The sequence below is a fragment of the Sardina pilchardus genome, chromosome 9 (genome assembly GCF_963854185.1).
Source record: "Sardina pilchardus chromosome 9, fSarPil1.1, whole genome shotgun sequence".
In the NCBI taxonomy this organism is placed as follows: domain Eukaryota; kingdom Metazoa; phylum Chordata; class Actinopteri; order Clupeiformes; family Clupeidae; genus Sardina; species Sardina pilchardus.
Genome location: NC_085002.1, coordinates 12,200,589 through 12,228,328, shown reverse-complemented (window position 1 = coordinate 12,228,328; position 27,740 = coordinate 12,200,589). Strand labels below are relative to the sequence as shown.

The window sequence follows — 27,740 nt, the reverse complement described above, 5'->3', positions numbered from 1 at the left end:
GTGTGTGTGTGTGTGTGTGTGTGTGTGTATTTTTCCCGCTTTTAGCCCCCAACCTCCTTATGGTTGCTGTCACTGCAGTCAGTACTGTTACTGTAAAGGTATTGATTCATGGTCAGGAAAAGGGGGAGATTGCATCTGCATGCAAATCACAAGGTTGCAGAAGAGAGGAGCACTCGATCTAAACACGCCATTTCAGGCGACTGAAGTTCATGGTATAGACAATGTCCGCCGGCGGTTTTGCTTATAGTCTGATGTAGACACCAGTAGCATAATCAATGCAAAAAAGGGCATTTTGATGATAGAGAATCTCAATGAGACTTGCAGTTCTTTCAGAACCAAACAGTGCCTCGCAGCATTTTCTTTACAAGTAGACTTCTTAGGTTGAATAATTCATTAAAGGATTAGTGATAGCCTTTCTCTAACCTCAACACATCAAAAACAAATAAAAGAAAACTTGCTGGTCTCCTGTGGCGCATTTTGTGCTGTTGAAACATTCTACAGTAGGTGCTTAAAGGCAAGCTTTTAATGGCTGCATTTATATACCCGCATGCTGAGATGGTGCATTACTGGTTAATCACCATCATGGTTCTGCTGCATAACTGGCAACATATCTGACAGGTCAACTGTAAATCTTGACCATAAGCTTGACCATAAGCTGATCAACTAAGGCTTGTACTGTACTTTCTTAATCACGGCAGACCATGCAGCAGTGTAAACTACAGTAAACTATTAATGAGTCACAATCAAACTGGATAAACTGGTTAACTATAGGCATACTGAGGCAAAATAATCATCTCAGAAATATTCACTCATTTACTAATATGTAACTGCGTGACAAGGTTAGATAGATCTGCATGGAGATACTACAGTAATTTCCGGTGTATTAGCCACATTGTATATAAGCTGCAGGACAGTGTTTTATGCAAGTTTAAAGAAAACAAAACCACATTAATACCATATAAACTGCCCCTGTGTATTAACCTCATAGCTGAAGAAATTCTGCAAAAACAATGTATAAGCCACGGCTAATAGTACTGTGGAAACCTAACATGCACAGAAAGTAACAAAGACTTTTCAACACCAATACTGACCAATTAAACTTTGCATTTTATTCACACAGACTGATGACAAGTATTTCAATAAGGCAGCACAATATATACAGACAATGATTTATATATGAATACCATATTTAAACTTTAAAATGTTGTTATTTCTCCACTAACAACATGTCAATGACTACCATCACAAGCCTCCACAGGGTAATGGTTAAGCAACTTTAAAATAACGTAAGATTGAGCGTTCTCCCAGGTTTTTGGACCTTCCACCAGTGATAACCCTCTCAGAAGCCTCCATGCCTAACTCAACTCCAAAGCTAAACTTCAGCTGGTCGTGGCATCAGACATCGGTCTCCTTTAGTGTTGTCGGTGTGCAAAAACATTCCTTCACAATCAAGAACCACACAGCGTCCACAGTGGAGGCGACATCATTGGGGAAAATACACAGAAAAACATCGTACAGAGTACAGTTAATGTCCGTGAGCCATTACCAGTAGCCTTCATAAAGTACGGAGTCCATATAGCCTTGACCACTCTCATGATATGTACGCTAAGCTGATGTGTTACTCTTGGTGTACCAAGAATTGCATGTATTGGCCAGTCATGCACCAGTGGATTCTTCAAGGAAGAGTTCTCACATTTTTTGGGAACATCCGATTCTAGAATTGTTACAGTATGCACCTCACTTGTGTCCCCAGCCCTCGACCCGACACATCGTTTAGTATACTAGTATATTATGCTTGACCTCTGATATAATCTTTGCTTTCATTTTTTCCTTTTGAAAAAATAGTACCTGATCAAGGTACATTCAAGTCCTTCAATAGATATCTCATTCAGGTCGTTTCAAGGTATCTGAGAACATCATTAGCGCTTTGAATGCAAGCGATTTCAAAGCCTGCGTTGCATCAGAGCCCGTATTCCTTTCAATGAACAATGTCATGCATTTGCCAGCTTTGTAATAAAAGACATTAAGGGTACCATAGGGCATGAGATGGTTCATTCTCTAAACACCTCCCTCTTAACAGCAGTAATGACTACAATTTGGAGTGCAGTTGGTGGAAGAGCTCTAGTCTTGCATTTTCCTTTTAATGTGCGCAACACTCCCACTCGTAATGGGATATCATACCGTCCGGTCCTGTCAATCTTAGCTCTCTCTGGTGTTTACAGCATTTACAAAAATAGAATTCTATTCCAAATAATAAACACTGATTGAGATTAGTAGAGATTAAATAGACTCTTTTCTCTCCATGTCTGTGAACACTTGGTCCCTGCGAAACAAGACTCGTAAAGAACAAAAAAAATAAAACGACTATTAAAACACTGGCGTCATTACAGAGGGTCGTGCAGGTAAACGAGTTGAAGTAAACACAGGGACACATCTGATAAGGCCTTAAGTGATCCATAAAACAAACGATCACTTTATGAGAAATAAAGAAAACGTTTCACGCTTATACTGTTAGCAATGCTGCAAGGTCTTCTAGAAAAAGGTTCCGATGCTCTGCACTATTTTGCATGAATTACTTGAGGGCAGCTTTATGTCAAAATATTTGTTTGTTCTTTTTCTCGACAGTGAAGATCTGTAAAGGGTTTGAATGGATCGCTCCCTACGTTTCTTCTAATAGAATTCTGAGATGCAAGGCCAGTCACTCTCAGTCATACATGCACACATACACACTCAATCACACACACACAAGCGCACACACACACACACACACAGGCGCACACACACACACACACACACACACACACACACACACACACACACACACACACACACACACACACACACACACACACACACACACACACACACACACACACACACACACACACACACACACGCAGACACTCAGCTCAGCCGTAGTTGTAGGTGAAGTTGTAGGTGCTGGGCTCTTTGGGCACGGGGGGCGGGGCCTCAGGGATGGTGATGTTCTCCAGGTCCAGTAGGCGGAGCTTCATCTCCATGCTGATGAGCGTGTCCAAGTCGCTGCGCGTGAGGTCACTCCCCATCTCCCGGCCCAACAGGGCACACAGACCATCTGTCCAGATGCAGTACTGCAGGAGGCACACACACACACACACACACACACACACACACACACAAATACACATAAGTACACATGCACCATAAATACAAACAAACACACACATACACACACACACACACACATACATACGTGCACATGCACACACACAAATACACATGTGCACACATGCACAACAAACACAAACAAACACACACACACACACACACACACACACACACACACACACACACACACACACACACACACACACACACACACACACACACACACACACACACACACACACACACACACACACACACACACACACACACACACACAAAACAAAACAATAATACATTTTAGCCAGCCAAATTACAGTGACCATAAATCACCATGACAGAAATCACACCCTGCCAATGACCATTACAGTTGATCACCACCACATTTGCCGTGATGGTGATAACAGCAGTATTCGAGAAGCTCACCTCATACTTATTGGGGGCCACAAAGTTGAGTGCCTCGTCTGGGTCATAGAGAATGGAAAACGCCAGCTCCAGCACTTCCTAAAAAAAAAAAGAAAAACCCAGAGAAGAACAGAATAACTCACTGGGCAGCACATACAGGAGGTCCAGCAATAACTCTGCCTTTATGAGACAGAAGAGGTGGCGTCGGGGTGCGGCGAGGCCCGGTGGCGGCCACAATACCTTGTTCTGCTTGAGCGCACTCTTCTCCTTCATGTGAGGACAGTCCTTCCCCGTCACCACCGACTTGATGTCAGACACCGGGACTGGACACAAGAAGAGGTCGAGTCTGAGTCAGTCAGCGATGAGTCATCATCCTTTTACCCTCTTCCCCTCAAGCATGGTGTCATCTACTTTTTCCGAGCAATAACTCCCAAAGATGCTTACAAATTGGGTTCAGGAGGGTTTAGATTAGGGGGCCCCAAATCCCATTTGAGTTTAAATAACTATCCATCCCCAACCCGTGAATATAATCAAAACCATTTACAGATAACCAAACATGTGTGATCGTTTATCAACGCCTCTACTTTCAATGGTTTATCGGTTAATGATTTACCGGTCATTTCTCAGCCTTAGGTCATTACCCTGACAGTTAGAGGTTAAGGGTTAGAGAGGAAAGGTCAGGTCACTCACTCTTGTCCGTGAGCATCTCAAAGGGCACCTCTCCCTGAGGGGACTCGTCCAGGTCCCCGTAGTGAAGAACCTTATGGTTCAGAGACAACCGGCAGAACCAGAACTTCTCTGTGAATCATTACCCAAAGAGAGGAGGAAAGGATGTTTCAGTTACATTGAAATAGTTCTACCCAAGAAAATTATACCGGTATACCTAATCATCAAAATAGGCAAATGTTATGATAATGTCTATCTAAATATCAAAATATTTATCATTAGAGAGAGAATATTCCTATGGTATAAGACATGACAAAAAAGGATGAGATGGGGTAATGTACCAGGGTAAGTGAAGTGCTCTGTTCGCAGAGCGTAAAAATTGTTTTAGAAGACTGGTGGAATTTGTCCAGCATCTAAGCCACTATCACTTCTGGTCTAGTCAGTTCCATTGATTATGGTGGAAGCTAATCGTTGTAGCGGATGCTGCATAAACAGAACACTTCACAAGTGCTTGGTGTAGCCTCTCTGTAAGATCTCTAAAAGATGTGGGACTTCCATAGACACATAGCTGTCTCTCCCAGATGAGTACGGACACATGGGGTGTGAGAGTGTGAGGGTCAAGGGCGGTGTGACTGCAGCGTCTCACCTTGTCTCCTTCGGTTGCCCAGCTTGCGGAAACAGCTGCCCTCACACAGCCGATTCAGACGCTGCTGTTTGATCAGCTCCAAGATCTCCGGCTGGATTCGCTCACGGAGCTCACTGAATCACACACACACACACAAACACACGCACACACGCACAGAGACACGTACAAAAATGCAAGGGCTAGGATTAGGTCTAGGGTGATTCATGAGCATTGAATAAATGTCCAACCAATCCTTCGCAAGAAAAACACAGTGTAGGGATAATGTTAGTATTAGTCTCTCTCTCTATGTGTGTGTGTGTGTGTGTGTGTGTGAGTGTGAGTATGTGTGCAAGAGCAAGAGAGTGAGAAAGACAGGCAGGAAGGCAGACAGAAGAGGTGGTGTGTGTGTGTGTGTGTGTGTGTGTGTGTGTGTGTGTGTGTGCGCGAGTGTGAGTACAGTATGTGTGTGAGAGCGAGAGAGTGAGAAAGACAGACAGGTAGAGAGAAGAGGTGGTGTGTGTGTGTGTGTGTGTGTGTGTGTGTGTGTGTGTGTGTGTGTGTGTGTGTGCACTGCGCTCCTCTCACATGATGGGGGGAGACTGGAAGTCGTCCTGGTTCATCCTCTCCGACTGCCTGAGGCGCAGGATCTCCGAGTAGCTGAGGGCGCGCAGTTTACTCTTGAGCTGGTCCAGAGACGAGGGCTTCAGGGCCAGAGCACGCGTGATCTGCTCACGCACCACCTGCATCACCTACACACACACACACACACACACACACACACACACACACACACACACACACACACACACACACACACACACACACACACACACACACACACACACACACACACACACACACACACACACCAGGAGATAATGGTTATCACATGCCATACACACACACACACATGTAATAGTGCACACTCAGACAGGCACATGCGTGCATGTGCGCACACAAACACATACACGCATACACACACATACACACATGCACACGCATACACACAGAGAGAGAGATAGAGATAGAGAGATAGAGATAGAGATAGAGAGAGAAACACATAAACACACACACAAGGATGAATATGCACACACATGTACATAACTTTGTACTCACAAGAGGCTACATTAAGCTAATTTGTTATATATGAACTTATACAAAATGCATGCAAACATTAACATACATTATAAATTCATGCATATGAGAATAAGCTGTGCTAGTCAGGGTCTGAAAAGAAACTGTGTTACACTAAAGAAAATTAAATTATTAATAGATTATGTTAAGTAAATTATTTCCATAAATAAAGAAGTATTCCGCGCACACACACACACACACACACACACACACACACACACACACACACACACACACACACACACACACACACACACACACACACACACACACACACACACACACACACACACACACACACACACACACACACACACAGTTGGGCTTCTCCCTGACCTTGTTGAAGTCCTCAGCAGTGGCTCTCATCTCCTTCCAGGTCTTGTTGACAAGCTGGATGCACACACAGAAGAACTCTTCCCAGGCACGGTCGTGGGTGAAGAACATGGGGTGGTAGTCGTTACAGCCCTCGTTCGCTGGACCACACACACACACACACACACACACACACACACACACACGCACACATTCAAAAACACAAACACACACACACACACCAAAAGTCACAAAATGGTGCAAGAGACAAAACACACACGCATACTGTCTGTATTTTGTATTTTGGTTTGTATTAGGAGTACACTTTTCAAAGGTCAGGAACGGACATCTATTGACCTTTACACAGATGGAGAACAGCTGGTGCAGAGCTAAACTATATTAAGCTCATGGGTGGGATGAGACAACTGTTTATTTGTTAAATTAGACTTTCTTCCTTACCGATGGTTGTGAAGGAAAAGTGTGTGTTTGAATGTGTGTGTTTCCCTGCCTTATGCAGACACTTACGCAGTTCTCCTACTTGTAGGATCTCACACAGCATTCGTGTGAGCTCGATGGCGCAGCGGCCAAACGGACATTCGTGTTTGTCCTCACGACTGCTATTTTCCAGAACAATCTGGGGACAAGGGCAAAAAAAGACATCATCTCTCTCTCAATAACCTCATGTAGTCTTGGCACGTCATCCCAGAGCCACTCAATAAACGTTCAAATAAACGGCTGAAGCGAAAAATCAGAAGCATACAAGGCCACGGAATCCCTCCCCAAATTATGCACTGGCATCAGTTATTATACACAGTGTCCGCTCTGTCTTTTAAAGGGCAAATCAAAACTGAAAGATGAAAATAAGCAGCTCCAGATGTTTGCAGATGGACCCTTTAATACCGTGCCAAAGCCTGGTGGGAGCGCAGGAGAGACGTGATCCAGGAAGGAACAAAATGGCTGACGCTGCACACTGGGTGGTTTAGACACTCCTGTAAACTTTGGTCTCTTTGCGTCCAGAAATGCAAAGAGATGTCAAGACCACGGGGACATTGCACTGGAAACGTCAATGCTGCTTTGCGTAACGTCTGGTTCATATGCGCTGGGGCTTGGGGAAGGGCTCACCCTGATGTAGGTGTCCTGGTGCAGCTTGGCCAGGTAGAGCATGTTATCCAGGGCCAGCATCCCCGGGGGAGTCTGGGTGAAGTCCATGGCTGGGTTTACATGGTTCTGCAGAAAATCACACACAGGGGGGAATGATAGATGTGCCAGCCAGCAGACTACAGCAGCAGACAACAACACAGCGCACAGTTCAATAACAGTTTTTTTTTCTGCTACCCGCAAATATCCATACTTCTAACTAACGTTTTTAACCAAAACATCCTTCAATGGGGACGGACTCAGAATCTTTGAGTAATTGGTGTCCATAAATGCAGCTGATGCGAATATTGAAAAGATTAGTGTTCGCCTGAATCGTCTCAATGTCTTTCATCAAGTTAGAAATAATTCTCACTGCGTCACCAAATTCACTTCAGAAACCCCCTCATCATAACAGCCTGTCCTCATTAGTGTGGGATGCATGCATGGCAATAGCACAGCTGTGACACTAGGGGGAGCTAGTGACACTCACAGTAAAGCCCAGCATCTTGTAGTCCTTGGTGTACATGGCCTTTCTCTTCTCTGTGTTGCTGGGGTCGTTGTCTCCATCGAAGGCAATCCGTCGCAACTCGAATATAATGTCCCTCTGTGCCTAAAGATAATCCATACGTTAATAATTGTGTTGAAAATACGCCACATTGTTCCTAATATTCTGTTATATAATGTTATGCATCTGTACACAAAGTCTCCAGCCCCTGTTTCCAGTAGAAGTAGGCTATATTATGAAGTCAGTGGGTGCACACTGCAAAGGCACAGGGTGTTGTTTGCTTAGGGCATTTCATTTTTCTTCACTGTTTTACCTGTCAAGGTGATCTTCTAAAAGAAGAACATATTGGATTGTATTGAGGAATGACCTGAATTTTAGTAACATAACATGTGATTCTAAAAATCCATTTGGACAGGAAATAAAATCAGTAGTGTTGAAAGCACACCGGGGCACAGTGTCCATTAAAACTGCACCTGGTCAGTGGGGTCCATTTTGGTCATCATGCGCTCCTCCAGCAGATTAAATGTCAGCACCTGCAGCACGTAGAGCTGGTGGGCCATCTCCGCTTTGATCGGTCGATTCCCTCTGATGATGTGCTACACAGGAAAGGTGTGTGTGTGTGTGTGTGAGAGAGTGAGAGAGAGTGAGAGAGAGAGAGAGAGAAAGAGAGAGAGAGAGAAGAGATGAAAGAGGGGCACTCAGAGGAGACTCCTGTGCCATCTTCTGCTATTGATTCCTGCCTGATTATTCCCGCACTGCTGTCGCCATAGCGATGCAGCCTTGTCATTCAGCTCAAGTGCATTCTGCTGGATGCGTCAGCGCTCAAAATGGTGTCCTCTGGCGTCACACTGCATTGGTGATGACTTAAAGCAGCCGTAAGGAGTTCTGCTCTCTAACACTAGTGGACTGACGACCTTAATGGCACACAAAAAAACGGGAAACACCACTAACAGCAGTTGTGCTGCTGTCGGAGAGCTTGCCTAAAGCTCGCTAACAGGCCAACTGGTATCTTTTGATGATATACAGTAGTTGCCAATGCCCTGCTGTGCTTGCTGTTTGTGAGGTGTTCCAGCCCAACATAGAACTACATGCAAATCCTGGAGGACTAATGGGAATACCCCATCTGTTTGTGTCCTTATTTGTCCTTTACATAACCAAATTCTATCACAATTAAATTGGCCTTGAAAACAAAACATACAAACATAACTCTTACTGTGCTTAATTTTCTTTGTTGTACCAAATATGCCCATGAAGCTATGGCCACAACCCCAATAACTGTCCACAACTGCCATATTCTTCAGATGGCAGGCAGCAATCAGCAAAACAAACAAAAAAACCCTGAGATAAGCTGAATAAAGAGCTGACTGACAGACTGCTGGTTAATAAAAACCCTAAGTTTTGCAAAATAAATAGCTGATGGACAGACTGAGGTTAGTAAAACCTGAGTTATGAATAATTAATAGCTAATGGACAGACAGAATGTTTCTCTGACCGCAAACACTTGCTGTGTTCAGATGGCCCTTCTCTGCAGAGAGTACAATCTTGACCTTTTCTCCTCTGTGTATCTCAATTGTAAGCTATAATACTAATTAAGACACATTTCCAAAACAGGTTGGAATTAAACTCATTCATGTGTTTTTGGAACACCAAGTACCAACCAGGTCGGCCTCTTTTTAAACTGAACTGCATTTCCTTTTTTGTGCCTCTTGCCTACATACACAAATGTGGGCCAAACAGAACAACGTCCTGTAAGGTGTCCCGATATATATGGAATTAATTAAAGGTGCAAAAAATACAAAAAACAAATAAAATAAAAAATTGTCACATAGAGCAAATATCTCCCCACTATCTGCTAGCTTCCTGTCTCCTGAACACCCTGGGAACAGTGCAACCTGCACCACAAAACAAACAGTGCTCCAGCCAATAACTGACAAAATGTGCATTTAGGAGAGTTTAAATTGCACAGGAGGGAGGGGGAGGGAGTAGTGAGCGAGCTGTTTGAATGTCGACAGAAGTGATGCTGCCCAAATTCCATTCTATCACTGTGTTTAGAGTTGAATATAGGGAATTGCCCAAGGGATAACAGGCACCCTCCCTATTGCTACTGAGTAACCCTTCTGCAACAAGAAACAGCAAATAAAAAAACAAAACAAAACAAAACCAGGTTCACCAAGATTCTGGCCTTTGGCTCCTGGACTATGATAAACATAGCTTATTGTCATAGTCATAGGTAGTATACTTAAATGAGTGATGAAATGTTCCCTTGGAAATGGGAAATTGTCTTGAAATACTCAAAATACAAACTACTTTGTTATAAACTACATTTTTTCCCAATCCGAAGTACCGTAATTAAATACGTACTAAAAAACACATGATTGAAATACTGCTGCTTTAACTTTGAACAGCTGAAACATTTCCAGTTTCTCACTCTTCATCAGGTCTACTTTTCATTCTACCAGAGCACTACTATTTTGCTATTTTATGAATTTTGGGACACGGTTGCATGAGACCAGGCACATTTTTGAACTTTCACCAGGGGATTTCATTTATTCAACACAGAGATATGAGGATGCATATTTTATTTAGCTAAAAGAATTTGTTTCTGAGTGTCTTAGGCTGCACCCCTACATGAAATAACTGGCTTATAATATGCTTATGATTCTCCGCATTCATTTATGTTGCAGGACCACTGAGTAAAATTCTTAGTTTCAGTAAGACTAGAGCTAGATTTCTTCAAAAGAACAAAATGTCTAATAAAATATTCAATTTAGATGATATTCGAATAAATATTCTGAGTGTAAGATGCATGAATTTGTAAGCTACATTTTAGAGGTCAATGTTCTCTAGAATAACAGGAGCACCACTAAAGGCTTTGACACCTACATTGAGGATGATGGATCGGAGGTGCTTCTGGGCCAAGGTGCTTGCCATTTCCTGTGGAGAGAACACAAGAACGTCCAATCAGAGACAAGCGCTCCACGCGGGGAGAGATCAGTCCCACCTGGCCTGGAGCAAGAGCGGGACAGGTCTAAGCTGAGTGACTGCCAATGTCTGGCATCCTGGCACATGCACCGTGAGAAACTAACTACGAGCTTGCTGATTAATACCGTATATACAGCTGACTAATACTGTATGTCTACAAATATCTATGAACTGTTACATCTACAAACAACATCTCTAACTACATCTACATCTGTATATTCTACACACTTCATCCGTTGTTATAGTAATGGAATGGTAGTGCACTAACTACATAGGGATGGCTTATCAAAATATTAGGTATGATTTCTGCAACCTAGCAAGCCTGTTTCTAACATTCTCTAAAGTGGGGAGACAAAAGAGTGTCATCTCTTGCTCTACGGAAAGTTCCAAAGCACAAACTCTTGAGGATCTCTCGTACTTATATTTATATTCAGGCATTTGGGGCTTGTTCCCTTGGTGTTAAAATGGCTGCGTGCAGGTGGGTCAGGTGAAAGGCATTGTGGTAAACGTAGTCCCGGTGTGATTACTCACAGTGAGCCGCTGGTCCAGTGGGTTAGTATGCTCCTCCTGAGGGACGAGGGTGTCGGGGGAGGTGGGGGGGGAGTGGGGGATGCAGGTGGGACAGCAATGGAAAGAGAGAGAGTGCAACACTTATACACATAGACCATGAAACACAGGCACACGTCACGAGAGAGCGAGTATAGGCTGGCATGCATAGAGATGGGCACAGCAGACAGAGTACAACAGATACACAGCCAAAGTACGGTGGCGACGCGCCGCAGCTGGTGGCAGTGGCAGTGAGAGCACTTCAAAGCCCCAGCACAAGCACAGCAGGGGCAGAGCCTCACACGGAGAGAGTGGCGACATGACACCCCAGCGGATTTTACCCATTTGCATAAGCATGCAGCCGCCTTCTCGGTGAATCACTGGCCTTCAAACGCGGGGGGGGGGGGGGGTTTAAACAACTTTTCAAAGGTTGGCAAAGAAGAACATGAAGAAGGAGAAGAAGAAGGAGAAGAAGAAGAAGGAGAAGACAGAAAAAAAACAAATAGAAGATGATGAAAAGAAGGAGAGGCGGCGTCAGCCAATGAGCGTGGGCGACGTGCCACTTGTGAGAACAATGAATGAGCGCCACTTGTGTCCCTCCACACCAAAGTACTACTCTACAACTACAGCTGTCACGCCGAGCCTGCCAAAGGCAGTTCCCATGGTGACCCAGACAAAATGGCTGCCCTCCCTGCTGCGCTCGGACACTTGTGTGTGTAATTCTCCATGAGAACATGACAAAAGGTTACGGGGGGGAGGGGATGGGGGGGGTGGGGCTCATATCTCATATCTATTGTGTTATGCTAGCATGTTTCACGCCATAGGTAGAGGGGGATTTACATAGCAGCGTTAAGTATGCATTCAAGTGGAAAGACATGCACAAGTGAGTCTGATGGTATGTGGGCAAAGCATTCTATCATGTGAAGGTTTTTTTTATCTAAAGCAGTTTATAATTCAGTGAGAATAGGCTATATGTACTGAAGGCTGTTCAGGAGCTCACTTGTTTCTGGTGGAGCGTTAGCTGTGTTGTTACTGCATCTTCTGCTATATTTCGCTCCTTGCATCTTCACTGCAACACTGAAGATATGGTTTGCCCGATAATAACAATTTTAACACGCGCAAAATCCTTTTACGTCGTAACATGCTGATTCACTAGGTGCAACCACCAAGCTTGACCGTGTAGACTCTAATTACATTAACAACAGCAGCAGGTTCAAACACACCTGTGGCTCCACCGGAAACCAATGAGCTCCTGAACAACCTTCCGTGCATGTAGCCTATATACACAGTGAATCTGTTAGTCTATTAAACCAACGTGAGGACATTACTCAAGCGGCATCTCGACATCAAGCAAAACCATCGTGGCACTGTCGGCATTCTGCTACGCCACACACACACACAGGGCACACACTCGACAGCGACAGTCAGGATTGATACAGCGAGAAGGACACTGGCGACAGGGGCATCAGGAAGGCTGCCTAATGTTCCCAGACTGGTAGATCACAGGGGGGACAAGGACGGACATAAATCTTCCACAATAAAAGTCCCCTCTTCGCTCGGAGAGAGCGGAGACGCCACGCAGAGGTGTGTTAAGCGTTGAGTGATGGGCCGTTGTGACACGCTACACACACACTCATTTTTCAGCAGGGAATCCCAGCGGTGGGGGGGAGGGGAGGAGGGTGGGGGGTGAGCACATGCGGTCACGCTTGGTTGAGATGTGTGTGTATGTGTGTGTGTGTGTGTGTGTGTGTGTGTGTGTTCATGGACGGTGACAATGGGGTGGATGTATGATAGCTGAGGCATGTGTCTTTGTTTGTGTGTGTGTTTGTGTGTGTGTGTGTGTGTGTGTGTGTGTGTGTGTGCATGTGTGTGTGTGTGTGTGTGTGTGTGTGGTGTTCTATGGTCAGATGGTCGTGTGATAAATGAGTACCCACCTGTCGCCTGTCCTCAGGAGCTTTGAGAAAGAGGGCATTGATGAGCGCGATGGCGTACGTCTGGATCTCCTGATTTGACCTGAGGGCATACGAGCCGTGGAGCACACAGTTAGAGGTACCTTGTTCTTGGCATGCTCCAATACGTTCAGACTGTCTACCAGCGTGGACAACCTACGACGCTAGCCTCCGAGGAAAATCCCCACTCAGTATAAATCCCACCGAAGGGAATCTAATGACACTCGAGCAGTTCCAAGCCAATGAATGGCATTACATTACACTGCAATTACAACTGCAGTGTTGAACAAACTCCCAAAGTAAATTAGCTATTTATTGTGCTATTAAATCAGCAATCAAAAAGTCATTTACCAGCGTTTGCTGTCTAGGCCTTATTATGGCGACCGGCCACAGCGCCAAGCTTACCGTCTTTGGCGTGGCGTGAATGGGGGGCGTGCGTGCATGCGTGTGAGCCTCGAGAGAGGTGTGTGTGAGTCAGCGGGGGCCTCTCCGCGGCGGCGGCGTGTGTGTGCGTGCGTGCATGTGTGCGTGTCTGTGCTCACACTTGCAGGTGTCCGATGAGCTGTCCCACGGTGATCTCCTGGGCCACGCGGTGGTACAGGCTGTGGCTGTTCAGCACCATGCTCTCCAGGATGGCCAGCGAGCGCTGAAGGATGGACACGTCCACCATGGGCTGGTTCACGTAGCCCGCAATCTGGGGACAGGGGGAGGTCCGACATTGAAGCACTCACGCCAAGGTGATACTCACGCCAAGAACAATAACGATAACCATAACCATAACGATAAAAGCGTCCACACTGACCAACGATAATAAGAAAAGTCTATCCTCGTGTTAATGAATGTGATGACTAAAATATGATGGGTTCTGATTGGCTGTAAGCTTTTTATTGTTTTCGAAATTGGTCTGAAAGTGATCCCCAACGATATCGCTCATCATGTCGTTTTGCATTTTTGTATATATTTGTATAATTATATATTTGTTTATAGTTATCGTTATAGTTATTGTTCTTGGTGTGAACGGCCCTTAAGGCCACATACTGTACATCCCACGCCGAAAATTGGATGGGTGCCGGATTCAGTACAAGAGTATCCAAAAGAACACAAGATAATCCAGACACTAGATACAGTAGCTCCCATTCATAGGTATTTTTAGTTTGTTCGTGAGGTTTCGAGCCATGCGGCTCTTCCTCAGACTATTCTATTCTTTTGGAGGTTTCGACATTGGCCTAATGTCTGAGGGTGATTTCCCCAGACATGGATTAAGCCTTGCTAAACTAAATACCCTTCTTCAGTGATTTGTCATTGATGTTCTCATTTAGTCTCAGACTAGGCTTAATCCATGTTTGGGAAACCAGCCTTAAAAGCCTATTCACAGCTGGGCTGTGAATCATCAAAGTCCTAATATTTGTCGTTTCGGAAATGTTCCATGAATGGACACATTAACCCAACTGTTATGTTAACTGCTGACAATATTACCATGGCATAAAGCCCAGATCGCATCTGCTCCATGTTTTGACACTATTCACAATCACAATTGTACGAGCTGAAATAAACAAAGATATATAAAATAGAAATGCTTCAAGTCTTCAAGTAAGAAGTAAATAAACAGCAAACAATGTGGCTATTATGTGGACATATGGGAGAGCAGTAGCCTCCCAACTTGATACTTATCTATGCTCATGCTCTCTTGAGACTGGAGAAGCATGGAAACAGCACAACAAGGAACTGATTTGCAGACTAGACAACTGCGGAAAACTCCAGTCCGAAACTAAAAGTTGCTAGGTAACAAGCACTCCCACTCAGTAACGGCAGGGGATGGCAGTTCAGAGGTGAAGCAATTAGAGAGAGAGAGAGAGAGAGAGAGAGAGAGAGAGAGAGAGAGAGAGAGAGAGAGAGAGAGAGAAGATGGATGATTGCTCTCCTCTCAAAACCCCTACATGATGAGGTGGATTTTATTGCCGTTAGTGATAAGCGAGTTCGCTCCTCTGTTGATGGGAAAATACTGCTAGCCTACACTGACTGAGACTGACACAGGGAGGTTCTCCTACACATGTGGCTCCTGACAGCTCTGGTGCTGCTGGAGTCAGTTGGATCCTCCGGGACTGGGCCGCGGGGACGGACTGTTCTGTTCTGCTCTAAATCACTGTGAGCACTCACAACTGCATTACTGCTCCCTTGCCATTGTGCTGCTCCCTGAAGAGAAGTGCACAATTAGCACAACACTGCATAACCCGCTCGCTCAGTTTACGCATTTACGGAGCGATATCATAAGAGCGTTACTGATATTGAGGTCCTCGCTTTCATCGCTTGCGAGTGGTCAGTCGTGTTTCTCTCACCTGCTTTATGAAGGACAGAGAGATGAGGTCCCAGGACACGATGCCATGGTCCATCAGCTCCAGGAACGCCGTGAGAGTAAAGGCTAGCATCTCACCGAAACTACAAGAGGGCAAACACAGTTGAGCAGGTCAAACAGTACAGCTGTCTCCACAAACATTGTGGTACATTGGAACTGAACTGATAAATAGACAAAGAACAAAGAAGATAACAGGTGGTTTAAAACCCATGTCACATCTCATATCTCAACATGGCCAGTGAGACTGCTGGACAACAGCAACATTCCATGACAAGGATCTGTGAATCGTGACTGGTAAGGAATGCACAGCCTATTAGTAGTGACACATTACATTCCCTACAGGTATAAAAGTTGCTGTCATCAGGTAGATGCTCTACGGTGCCATCCCTCTGAACCAACCAGGCTCGCATTCACACCAAGAACGATAACGATAACTATAACCATAACCATAAAAGCGTCCACACTGACCAACAATAAAAAACGTCTCTCCTTGTGTTAATGAATGTGATGGCTAAAATGTGATTCCCCTTGATGACATTCTTCATGTTAACGTTGTAGCTTATGCATGAGCGTCGTCATTGAGACATATTTGCTTATAGTTATCGTTATAGTGATTGTTCTTGGTGTGAACGACCCTTTACACTGTTGACACTTGGATCTCAGAGAATGATAATACTTCACTTAGTACTATGATACTGATCACACTGCATTTCACTATTCTACAATGTAGAGATCTGTAGAAATATGTCTACTGGTTATTGGTGTTATGAGTACTGTTTGTTGGTGCTGTGTTCCAGTTATTCTGCAGTTGTTTGAACATTTGGTACAGAATGAATTTCCACAAGGACCAAATTAATATGTATCTCTATCTCAGTTATTTTGTAAACAGAGGAAAAACACAAGTTCAGTCTGCCAGAGACAAGAAGACTCCCACAAATCACAACACTGTTCCCAGAGGAAAGTCCTTCTAATCGATCACAGACAGCCCATGTCACCCCGCCCGGTCCACACACCCACCATGCAGAGGTGGAGAACCCAGCTGCAGAAAGCAGAAGTCCTATCGCATATTCATTCCAATCAGTCACTAAACCAGCTAACTCTATTTAGAACAACTCTCCAGCTACGTAGATCAGAGACACTATAATGATGAGACACAGCACTTACATAATGCCCCATAGAAATGTACAAGGACATTTCGCAACACCAAGATGGCAGTTGTCTACACATATCCTGCCTCTTCCTGTAGTGAAAGTAATCCACTGCATTGTTGGAAAAGGGATGATTGACGTTTTGCTTTCTGTTTACTGTAAGATATATACTGTTCAATGTCCTAGGACTTTAGGTAGATCAGCTACAGTAACTACTGAAATTCCCTGTGATGCCAGCAAATTAGTCAAAGTGAACCAATCCCTGGTAGTGGACTTGAACTTTCTGAAGCCGGAGTTGTCCACCTCTCATCCTGAGACTCACTGTGTGCCGCTTTCCACCAGGCGCGCCAGAGTGCTGATGCCGTCCATGTTGATGAACTCGGTGGCGAAGGTGGGGTCGGCCGACAGCTTGGCCAGCTCCTTCAGGGCCTCCAGGCGCGCGTCGATTCCGTGCGACTGGATCCTGTCCAGCAGCTGCCGCGCCGCCCGAGCCTACGGGGACATGGGTGGGGTGGGGGGGTGGAGTGGGAGGGAGGTACAGAGGTCAAGCGTGGGAGGCCGGCAGGGGGGCAGAGGCGGCCGATGATCTCCCCCAATTACAGGCCACTCATTAGTGGCCTGCCGCTGCCGGCACGCAGGGGGACAGGGATCAGCGGCATGAGATAACGAGCTCCATTTTCAGCAGGCACGACCCTGACCGTTACACTCTAGACTGTTCCAAACGCCGGCGCTGGCCATTTGGAAATAACCGCCGGCTGCTGCCGGGGGCGGTGACCAGCTGACCACGTACGGTCAATCACAGCGCACGGGCAAATGACGACCACGTGTACTGAAACATTCATGAGCAGTGCCCTCAAATTCCCAAATAAACGCGAGGAGCTTACCGGGGAGATGGCTAGTCGAAGGATGGTCCCATTCTTGATCTCGCCACGGCTCTGTGGAAAAAAAGGAGTTCAGGGCTGGGATTAGATTAAATTAATCCGATTTGGATAAAATCAAATCTTATTTTAAATCGAATCAATTTTCAATTAGCTTTGTACAAAAATAAAGAGCTTGCGTGTCATGAGGGCAACCTAAGAGTTTTATACTTCGCATAGAAACAGTTTCATACTTTGTGGGGTATATTATGCTTTTGTGTGTGTGTGTGTGTGTGTGTGTGTGTGTGTGTGTGTGTGTGTGTGTACGCATGTGTGCATGTGTGTGTATATATGTGTGTAAGCCTGTATGTGTGTATGTGTGTGTATGTGTGTGTGTGTGTGTGTGTGTGTGTGTGTGTGTGTGTGTGTGTGTGTGTGTGCGCGTGTGTGTGTGCTTGAGCGTACAGTCTCACCTGCTCTGTGATGTACAGCTGAGGACCGTCGGCATAGCGCAGGGCAAACTGCTCCGACCCAGACAAAGACCAGCTGCCAGAGACACAAACAGCAAGTGGCCATTGTAATTACACTAAGAGCCTTCTCATGACCTCTATCAAACACACCCACCCACACACACACACACACACACACACACACACACACACACACACACACGATAAGTCCATTCATTCAGTCATCATATCTCTCCAGTTCATGTGTACTGTATGTCCTCTTGGAGATCGCAGAAAATGACTCAGTCAACCAAGGATGAAAAACACAAACAAAATTGAGATATGTATTGCGTAACAGACTTGACATGTGAACGCTTAACATTTCCGTTGTTTGATATGAACTTCTTATTGTCTCAATTTGACTGGACACTTGAACAATTCCGATAGTGAAAATACTTTGCCTGTGAAAATACACCTACAGACTGTACGCCATACTTGGGACTGTCATGTTAGTGGGAATGCCCTCTGATTGGTCATTTCAAATCCTCCACTGGTCAATGACTCTCTGTGTTAATTCTTTTTTATCTTGACAAATCCAAAAGCTTGCTCTCAGGATGGGGTGACCCAAAATGTTTACAATCCTGTAAATATTAGGCATTTGCATATGTAGTCTGTAAGATTAGAAACGTTTCAAGTGGACTTATTTAGTGTTCTTCATCCTCTTTCAGTGCAAGCTTATATTTGGGGTTCTCTGTTCAATTTTGTTGGAGCCTACACACCACAACTAACTGGATTATACAAAGCACAGATTCATCACTGCATATCTTGATTGCATATCTTCTTAGCCTCGCCATAATTCAGGGCTTGCAAATAAAGGCACATTTCAAAATGAGAAACCAATGGCCATTTCTACCATGCCGTGCACAGAGCACAAGCTGAAACGGAGGTGGACATGTGACGGTTCTGGAGGTCTGATGGTGAACTTGTGGTCTCCAGGGCAGGTCTCTGAGATATCTGCGGCTCTTGGCTAGAGCCAATTTCGAGCGTTGCTTGTTTTTTTGGGTTGTTAAACGGTCCAGATGGAGAGACTGATAGGGAGGTAGACCTTCAGTAGGCGTTGTGTCAGCACGCAAGATGTGTAAAAGAGAAAGAGAGAGAGAGAGAGAGAAAGGAAGAGAGAGAGAGAGAGATAGAGAGGGAGATGAGTGGGAGGAATGGGCAGATAGAGAAGAGGAGTCTGTGAAAGACAGCAGGACACTGAATGGAGAAACATCGCACATCGGGAGAAAGAGGCGAGTTTATGTGAAACAATAGGACATGGAAAGACAATGAACAGTATATAATGCTCCCAGAGGGATTTGAGAAGCACAGGCAGAGGGATGTCGGAGAGAGGGAAAGACCAACAGAGGAAGGAGAGCCAGAGAGAGAGAGAGAGAGAGAGAGAGAGAGAGAGAGAGAGAGAGAGAGAGAGAGAGAGAGAGATGGGGGGAAGAGAGGGGGAAAGCAAAAAGAGAGACACAGACAGAGAGAGAAATCCCTCAGACTGGCATAGGGAAAGCAATTAAAGTGATTATATAAGCAGTGAAGTCTTCCAGTGCTGCGTCTGGCTACCATCTGCGGACCATTAGCTCGCCTTTATTAGTCTAGGAACAAGGCCTTTCAAGAATACGGCCGAGGAGAGCGCGAGAGAGAGAGAGGCAGGCCGACAGGGCTAGGAGCCCGACGGAGGAGGAGAGGAACAGTATGGCAGACACGAGGAGGGCGACGCGGAGAGGCGGGAAATATCACTCCCCTCTCGTTTGGCTCCGGCGCTCCATCAGAAGGAGGAGAGTTAATTGTGTCTTCTTAATGAGCGCACTTGGCGGATGCAAAGATGACAGAATAAAAACTGGTGCACTTAGAGGGAGGTGGAGGAGGTGGGGGTGTGTGGGGGGGGTGGAGAGACGGGAAGAGAGGTGTGTCTGTTTTTCCAGTTGCCATGTTTACAAACTGAGAGATGAATTCTTGAATCTCACACAGAAATGGGTTCGGATTCTCCGAAATGCTCGGGAGCCTCAGGGGACTAGAAGCAGGATTGCAGACACCGGTTGAGGAATGCAAAGTTCTCTTTTCCATATTTGCTCGTTTGTCTTGCACACCCAACATCAGCGCACAAAACCACAGTATTAGTCTGTGAAGGAGCCTTTGATGTGTGTCTCATATTCCAAAAACAGTGGCTTTGCATCTGTGTGTGTGTGTGTGTGTGTGTCTGTCTGTCTGTCTGTTCTCTGTGTGTATATGTGTGTGCTGTATGTGCTGTGTGTGTGTGTGTGTGTGTGTTGTGATGTGCTGTGTATGTGTGTGTGTGTTTGAGAGAGCGTGTGGGGGTGTGTGTTATTAGCTAGCAGATGAAGTGTGTCAGGTTGTGTTCCCGATCTTTCCTAGCCTGCCTGTTTTCCAAACACACGGTACGTTTGGTGGTCTTACATAAGAAAACATACCACAAATCCTGAGAACAATCCTGTGAACACCACTTCATAACACCACTATGTTGTGAAACTGTTGGGCAATTAAATCCTAATGCACAAAAAAAAGTCCAGCTATACTGCTATAAGCTGTTCTCTCATTTTGTGTGTGTGTGTGTGTGTATGTGTGCTTCTTACCCATCACACACTTCTCTTATTATGGAGGAGAGGGGCTTCTTCTACAAAAACAAATGAGGAGAGTTAAAAACCAATCTCTGTCTAAAAAAAACATTTTTTTTTGCAAAAGGATTAGGACAATACTTTTAATATGTAGATCTTTAAAGTAAACTGAACAAACATAAATCCACATTAAATATGCTAATAATAAATGTTAATGTTAATAAAAAAAACCTCAATGATATCTGACTTAAGCATTCTAACCACACACATTATGTAAAAATTCACAAGTACTCGTTTATATCTGCCTGCGAAGCCCAGGAACAGATTTGTTTTTCACTTTAATTATTTAGGGAAGTAAGTATGGCCATAGACTAAAATAGCCACGGGCACCAGAGAGATTTCTCTTGTCTTTCCCAATGTGCTTTCTGTGAACGTGTGAATTGCAATTCACACGGACACCAACCTGGTCGATCTCGATGAGCTGTGCGTTGGCACCAGGCCACTCGATGGCCACCTTCACGATGTCCGACGGGGGAGGCATGGCTTTGTTACGTGCTGCTGGCGCGGCACTGCAGAGAGAGACAGAGACAGAGAGAGAGAGAGAGAGAGAGAGAGAATGAGGACGACACACATACGGAGAATCCCTCTGCAGAAACACACACACACGCACCCGCACACACGCACTCAACGGGCCCACACAGTACTGGGTATCCTAGCCTGCCCACACACAAGAGAAAAAAAAAACACACACACACACACACATTCAAGTCTTTTTCTGTAACAAAATTGGAACTGGACCTGTTTCTGAAGAGCAATATTCAGCTGGTGGTCAGGAACCACTATGGCCAGAAGCCAGTCATTGCAGCTGAGCTGATTGATTATTCCAAAGGCTATTTCAAATGAAAAGTGTAATGCATTTCTAGCTTTTATTTTCATTTTCCCTTTTTTCCCTCCAGCACTGACAATCTAGTGATTCAGCGTGAATAGTCAAGATTCGGTGTCCATGACAACATGACTGCCTGTGAAGATGCTGCAGTCCTCTACCACGTAGTGTTAATATTTCATCTGTAAATTACCCAACTCAATGACCGTACATTTGAATTATAACAATTACAGATCTGACATTCGAGCTTTCTGGCTTTCCTCTTATTGGTTTTATACACTTATAAGAGAAATAGCACAACTCAAACAATACAATTGCTGTTGACATGCTGCATCTCTATCAGAGAAGGTGGAAGTGGAGTCAGTAATCAACGACCTTAGTCTCTACATTTAATAAAAGACTGTTCATGCTGGTCTACACTCTAATGCACCATATGGGATATATACTGTATATATATTCAAAAAACTAAAAATCACCCTATTTGGGTTAAGTGAGTCCTGGCCATGATGAAAGCTCTTTCCTGGAGAGAGCTGACTGAAGAGCAGACTGCTCCAGCCATGATTCAGACAGTGGAAGTTTCCCACCACATGTCAATGCAAAGGGCTGTGTTAAAAAAAAAAAAATAGAGATACGAAGACCTTAAAAAGGGCATCAGAGACACTGCGGTGAAAGAGATCCGCATCCATTTGGTTTAATCCTCACCACAGAGACAGATACAGCTGGGCCATTACCCAAATCCTTCCTCTCAGGACGCAACGGCTAGCAACAGCAGGGATTATTTGAGTGCTGTGGTCAAAAAAGGACCAAAATAGGCTAGACAAAGGCATATAGGCTAATAAAAACCTCAAATCTGACAGATGTATAGCCATTTCGCTGGGCACCCTTCTGGAGCAGGGCATCATCATGCCTCGTATTACAATTTCCACTGCCTGGAGCCACTGCTTGTAAAACTCATTCACTGATTAGAATGGGTTTAATACACCTACAGTTTCGCATCATGAAGATGCTCTCTGTATCTCTTTCTCTCACACTCTCTCCCTCTCTCTTACACACACACACACACACACACACACACACACACACACACCAACACACTTTGGCAAACACACACACACACACACACACACACACACACGCACGCACGCACACACACGTTTGGCAGACATACATGCATGCCCACATTTTGCACCATGGCGTAATCGACTCCTCTCTCGGCGAGCCTCTGACAGGCTGCGCCTGCACTGCACACCCACTCAGGAGCCCCCTTGCACCTTTACGTGGGCTCCTGCTTCTGTGCTTCCACAGCCGCGTTAAAAAAGCCCACTCGGATCCATGAGCCGGAGACCAGAGCTATCGTATCATCCAGCAGCCATCGCTCTGCTTCCCCCAGCAGCTCTGACGCTCACAAATAAAACACCAGCGTTTTTTGCTTCTTTTTTTTGCACACGGTCACTTTCTCACGGCAGCCATTCTCAAAGCCCTTGAGCGGAACTCACTGCCAGAGCACAGGGCGAGTGGACAGGGTGATGACCGAGACTGCGTAACAAGGCTGATTCACACACTTCCTGTCCGTCTGAAAAGTCCCTGAGAGTAGGGCTTGGGATAGGGAGGAGGGGAGGGGGAAGGGACAGGAGTGGCTTGGGTTGGGGTGGGGGAGTGGGGGGCAGGGTGCTTTTTTAGGTGTCCAAAAAAGCCGGTTTGTTTTAGGAAAACGTCAAAGCGCTTGCTCCTCTGCCAAATATACAATGGCTGGAACGAGCCCAAAGACATCAGAGAGCAAGTCTGCTCCCAGAATCCCCTCTCTGTCTCCTGGGAGACAGGCACTCAGGCTAGGCCAGCAGGCCCCGGTATGACTGCCACTAAAAGGCATCCATGTTTGTTTAGCCGATCTTTCACCGACTGGCTGTGAGGAAACATGTCTATATCCTTTCAGGATGACCACAACAAACAAGATCCCTCTTTACACAAGCCTGGTAGTGAAAGTTTGTATTATGGAGCCTCTAATGCGATTGATCACAGAATCAAAGACACTTACTAAATGGTGTCGCCTCATGAAATATTTATGTTCTGAAAGTGGATTGACTCAAACTTCCTGTGAAGCAACCCAAAAGCAGGTCAGGTATAAGACTCGGCTTGGGAACTAGGATGCAGCAACCACATGGCTCCTGACACAAAACAGACCTAGTAACATCTGCAGATCTACTTCATAGAATTTATGGCACAAAAGGCTTCATACACTTTCATTTTAAAGTCGTCAAAAAATGACCAAGCCAGGTTCAACATGAACGTCTCGTCTGAGGGTGTGCACATACACACAAAACTCTCTCCAAAAGTCTATAATTAGAGAAAATGTGTCCTTTCTAAAACACCAGTGAACCTTTCAATTCTGGACAACTCTTTATTTTGATGTTCCCAGAAAAACAAACTTTACTTCTCTCCTTGAGATGTTTCAGCCCAAAAATTCTTCACTCGTCACGACTCCCGTTTGGGGAAAATGGCAGAAACAGACAGACAGCTCACGCTGTGAGGCATGAATCAGTCCGGAGATGGTTAACGTTAACACTGCGAGCTACACAACTCCAGTTACAACTGGACTCCCTGTCACCGACCGTAGCACAAAGCCGAGCATTGTGAGAGCCCAAACTGAGCAGTCCATTACAACAGCATAACAGTGCTGGTCATGGGAGAGGAAACTCATTAGGGGCTCTTTCAGAAGGACTCTCCGTGGCATCCACTCATTGTACTAAAAGTCCTGAACTGTCAGTATGTGGCTTAGCTACATCTGAAATTGAGAAAGAAAAGAGAGATAGCTGAGATTCCGACCAACAGAAACCCTATTTGACTGCAGTCATGTCCTTCGGCAGTGTGTCGCACGCAGCTTGGTTATGATTGGCTGTGATTTTTTAAGGATGTTGCTTAATTTGAAACACAGTTACATCACTGGCAGGTGAAATTATTATTTTTTAACCAGTGACTTATTACCACTCCAGAAGAAATAATATCATTAAAACGTGCAATACCAACACAGGTTACTTGCAAGAGAACCAGGAATTCACATTGTCACATCACCAAAACAATGCCTAAATAATTGAGATTCCTATGCACAAAAATGCACACGGACATTTCCTGGCACAGCCATTAACTATTTCTTGCCTTTTAGCGCATGTTGTTTGGTCTGTCCAACTTGGTCTGCTGAATACAGCAGTGTAGGCACACACAGTGTGAGAGAAAGAAATGCTGTAAGTACAGCTTTACGTGAAACCCATGTACAATTTAGGCTTTCTGGTGGAATGCCCCAGGCCGACCACAATGGTGGGAAAAACCACGGACTGGGGTAGTCGAGAGAGCAAGAGAGAGCGAGAGAGAGAGAGAGAGAGAGAGAGAGAGAGAGAGAGAGAGAGAGAGAGAGAGAGAGAGAGAGAGAGAGAGAGAGAGAGAGAGAGCATGGCCTGTGGAGTCACAGCAGAGCCCCTGGACCTCAGCGATAAAGCGGGGAATTGAAAACAGATGCCTGGGTTAGCCTGAGAAGCAACCTTAATTTAGTTGGCTAGACCTCCGCCTTAACAGTGCAGAGGAGATGAGACGCGACCTGAGCGGCCACATGTTCACATGAAGTGTTTCATTTAACGGAACAGTTCAACAGAGATGAGAGACAGACACAGACAGACACACTTTTTTTTTCTCTCTCTTTCAGTGTTTAAAATGCAAAGCCTCTGATCCTCACTCACAGCAGACAAAAAAAATAAACTAAGCTCAGTTGCAGTTGTGGTTCTAGGCTTAAGCCACAAAGTACGAACCTTCCACGGACAGGAGAGCAGGAACAAAAACAAACACGTTCTATGCTCAGCAGCAACAAACACAATTCTACTTCCTGTCGGCCTCATGAATGGCATATGGACCCCCCCCCCCCCCCCCAAAAAAAAAAAACAGCCTTCCAAGCTTTTAAATAAAACTATTTGTGGTCCAGTCTTTGTTCTAAGTTCTAATCATTGGATGTATTTCCCTATCTTCAATGTTCTCTCAGGAATGCTTTCAGTACAGGTATGAGCTGCATGGCACGGAGACGATGACTAATAGAGCATACCTGCAACAGGAACAGTGAACAGGAGGCACACCTTACGAGAGCACGCGGGTCACTCTAGCTCTCTCTTTCTCTTGCTCTCACAGCTCAGACCCCAGCTTCCCTGTCGAGAAACAACAGTAACACCTGTTAGGACAAGTAAAACCAAGGGGGCACAGCACATAGGCCTCTGCACAAATGCCCATAAAACAGCAGATATTGAAATACATGGTTTCTAGCTCAACCCTATTTTCAAAGGCATACAGTCATATAGAAAATGCATACATTATATATATACATATAAAATGCATATAGCCTACCTTCAAACATTTTCACAACAAATGCACAGCCTTTCTGATATCGTAGGCCTATAGCTGGTCTGATGTATGATAATAAACTACTTCTAATTAAAACACACCCTCCGAAATGCTTGTTCCATTTCAGAAGACTCGGAGTCTGAGAAATATGGTTTCATTTCCAAGATGAAGCGTGGTCATGAACATGGTGCTACATCAGTTAGGCTGTGCGGTTGCTGTGCGGTGCTGTTACTCAGCAACCACTAGGCCAACTACAAAAGTGTAATAACACAGCAACAGAGATGTAAGTATGTGCTTACACGCAAATGTGTGACCTGTGTGAACCTGAGGTAGCCTACACAGTTACAATGTATCAAGACATTGAGCAGCTATGTGTTAGATAAATTGATTGAATTCTGCCTATTCTCCATGTGTAGACAAAACAGCAACAATGATAGATCAGAGAGGTAACCCACCATATGACGCAAATCAATCAACCTTATCATGAGCGTAATCATCGGAACTCCATTGCAGTTACTGTATCCTAGTGGGTTAGAACTGTCTCAGACCTTCACGCCAGACCTCTTTCTTCCCCAATTAAAACACTGCATTACTGTGCATCAAATAGGTTATCGGTAAAGCTAGGCTATAGCCTACACATGAAAACCGCATGAATAAATCTAACTCGTCTATTTGCAAGCTTTTTGGAAAGCAGAGGACGGCTGAAAGATTCGACTTGAGAGACATAGATTCTTTATGTGACAGCCTATCGTTCTAGTAGTAGTCACACTACAGTTACATTAGTAGCCTAGTTAGACCAACGACCTTGTATTTCACGTGTAAAGAGGCATCTGTTCAATCAATGCTCCTTTAGGCAAAAGGCTATTTGCAACGAACAGGCAATAGGCGGACCATCAGGCAAGTAGCTGTTATTTCACCATAGAACTGTAAGTTACGAATGATTTAGACGATTGTGCACTGAAGCCGTCTCATTATCCCGCTGTCTCCCATGGGGCAGTAAAATGTCTTGAGTTTGTCTAGTAGGCTATGCCAATTATTCATACATCAAGCCTGAAGCAGCGCTCAGATGATAAATTCAGCAATGTGAAGTCATGGCTACTTGAGACTGGTTTAGGCTAATGACACCGACATCGCCACTGGTTAAAATCGGTGTGCTTCACATACCGTTATAAGAATAGGATAAAATACTAAATGGGCGATTTAATCCACCACAAACCTAAGCAAATGTCACCATCATTGCAGTAGAGTAGAATCTGTGCTAACCTTAGAGGAATACGAATGTGATCTTCATAGAGAAGAGAATGTGGAGTTCAGCTATTCGTAATTTATTCCTGTTGCGCTTTCCATTTTCCTACCAACACATTTCGGCTACGTTTTTTATGAAACGCTTGATTGCGACATCAAAATTAAACCCTACACTATTTTGAAATGTACAAGCAAAACATGCTTATAAGTGTATAGCCCTTACCCCATGGTTTCCGACAAATCAGGGCCACCGCTAGATTTCTGCACATCTACGGGTGGGTGCCTTTCAGGCGGCGAAGTGCGCTGAAGCCTCGCCTTCTAGGCGGGCTACAAAGCATTTCTGAGTTGCCACTGGCTGCGAAGACTCGCTTCTATGGCTGCCATTTGTGCCATTCACGA

The 27,740-nt window shown here is 45.0% G+C and overlaps 1 protein-coding gene across 4 annotated transcripts; it reads right to left on the bottom strand.

Annotated features, from left to right (window-relative positions):
• Window positions 1–1,084: 1,084 nt before the first annotated feature.
• elmo2 (engulfment and cell motility 2) lies at window positions 1,085–27,603 on the bottom strand. 4 transcript variants are annotated; one of them, XM_062545795.1, is made up of 23 exons: window positions 27,565–27,603; window positions 25,804–25,903; window positions 21,300–21,405; window positions 20,855–20,895; window positions 18,237–18,309; window positions 17,791–17,841; window positions 17,229–17,398; window positions 15,742–15,841; window positions 13,948–14,099; window positions 13,391–13,469; window positions 11,442–11,477; window positions 10,812–10,862; window positions 8,402–8,524; window positions 7,914–8,033; window positions 7,409–7,513; window positions 6,812–6,920; window positions 6,311–6,447; window positions 5,426–5,589; window positions 4,862–4,974; window positions 4,240–4,347; window positions 3,790–3,872; window positions 3,571–3,648; window positions 1,085–3,110 (listed from the first exon to the last, which is right to left on the bottom strand). In XM_062545795.1, the coding sequence occupies exons 3-23, from the start codon at window positions 21,375–21,377 to the stop codon at window positions 2,910–2,912; spliced, it is 2,172 nt and encodes a 723-aa protein (XP_062401779.1). In that variant the 5' UTR covers window positions 21,378–21,405; window positions 25,804–25,903; window positions 27,565–27,603; the 3' UTR covers window positions 1,085–2,909. The 4 variants fall into 4 exon arrangements, with proteins under 4 accessions (XP_062401779.1, XP_062401781.1, XP_062401782.1 ...); XM_062545797.1 differs by having other exon boundaries at window positions 13,954–14,099; XM_062545798.1 differs by lacking the exon at window positions 11,442–11,477.
• Window positions 27,604–27,740: the final 137 nt, after the last annotated feature.

What these genes read in the sequence shown, in the direction of transcription:
- elmo2 (XM_062545795.1), bottom strand. Translation starts at nt 21,377, where the DNA reads ATGCCTCCCCCGTCGGACATCGTGAAGGTGGCCATCGAGTGGCCTGGT. An exon ending in AGCTCATCGAGATCGACCAG is followed by an intron (nt 20,896 to 21,299) that starts GTTGGTGTCCGT and finishes TTGTTTTTGTAG; the next exon opens with AAGAAGCCCCTCTCCTCCAT. An exon ending in TGGCCCCCAATAAGTATGAG is followed by an intron (nt 3,111 to 3,570) that starts GTGAGCTTCTCG and finishes TGCCTCCTGCAG; the next exon opens with TACTGCATCTGGACAGATGG.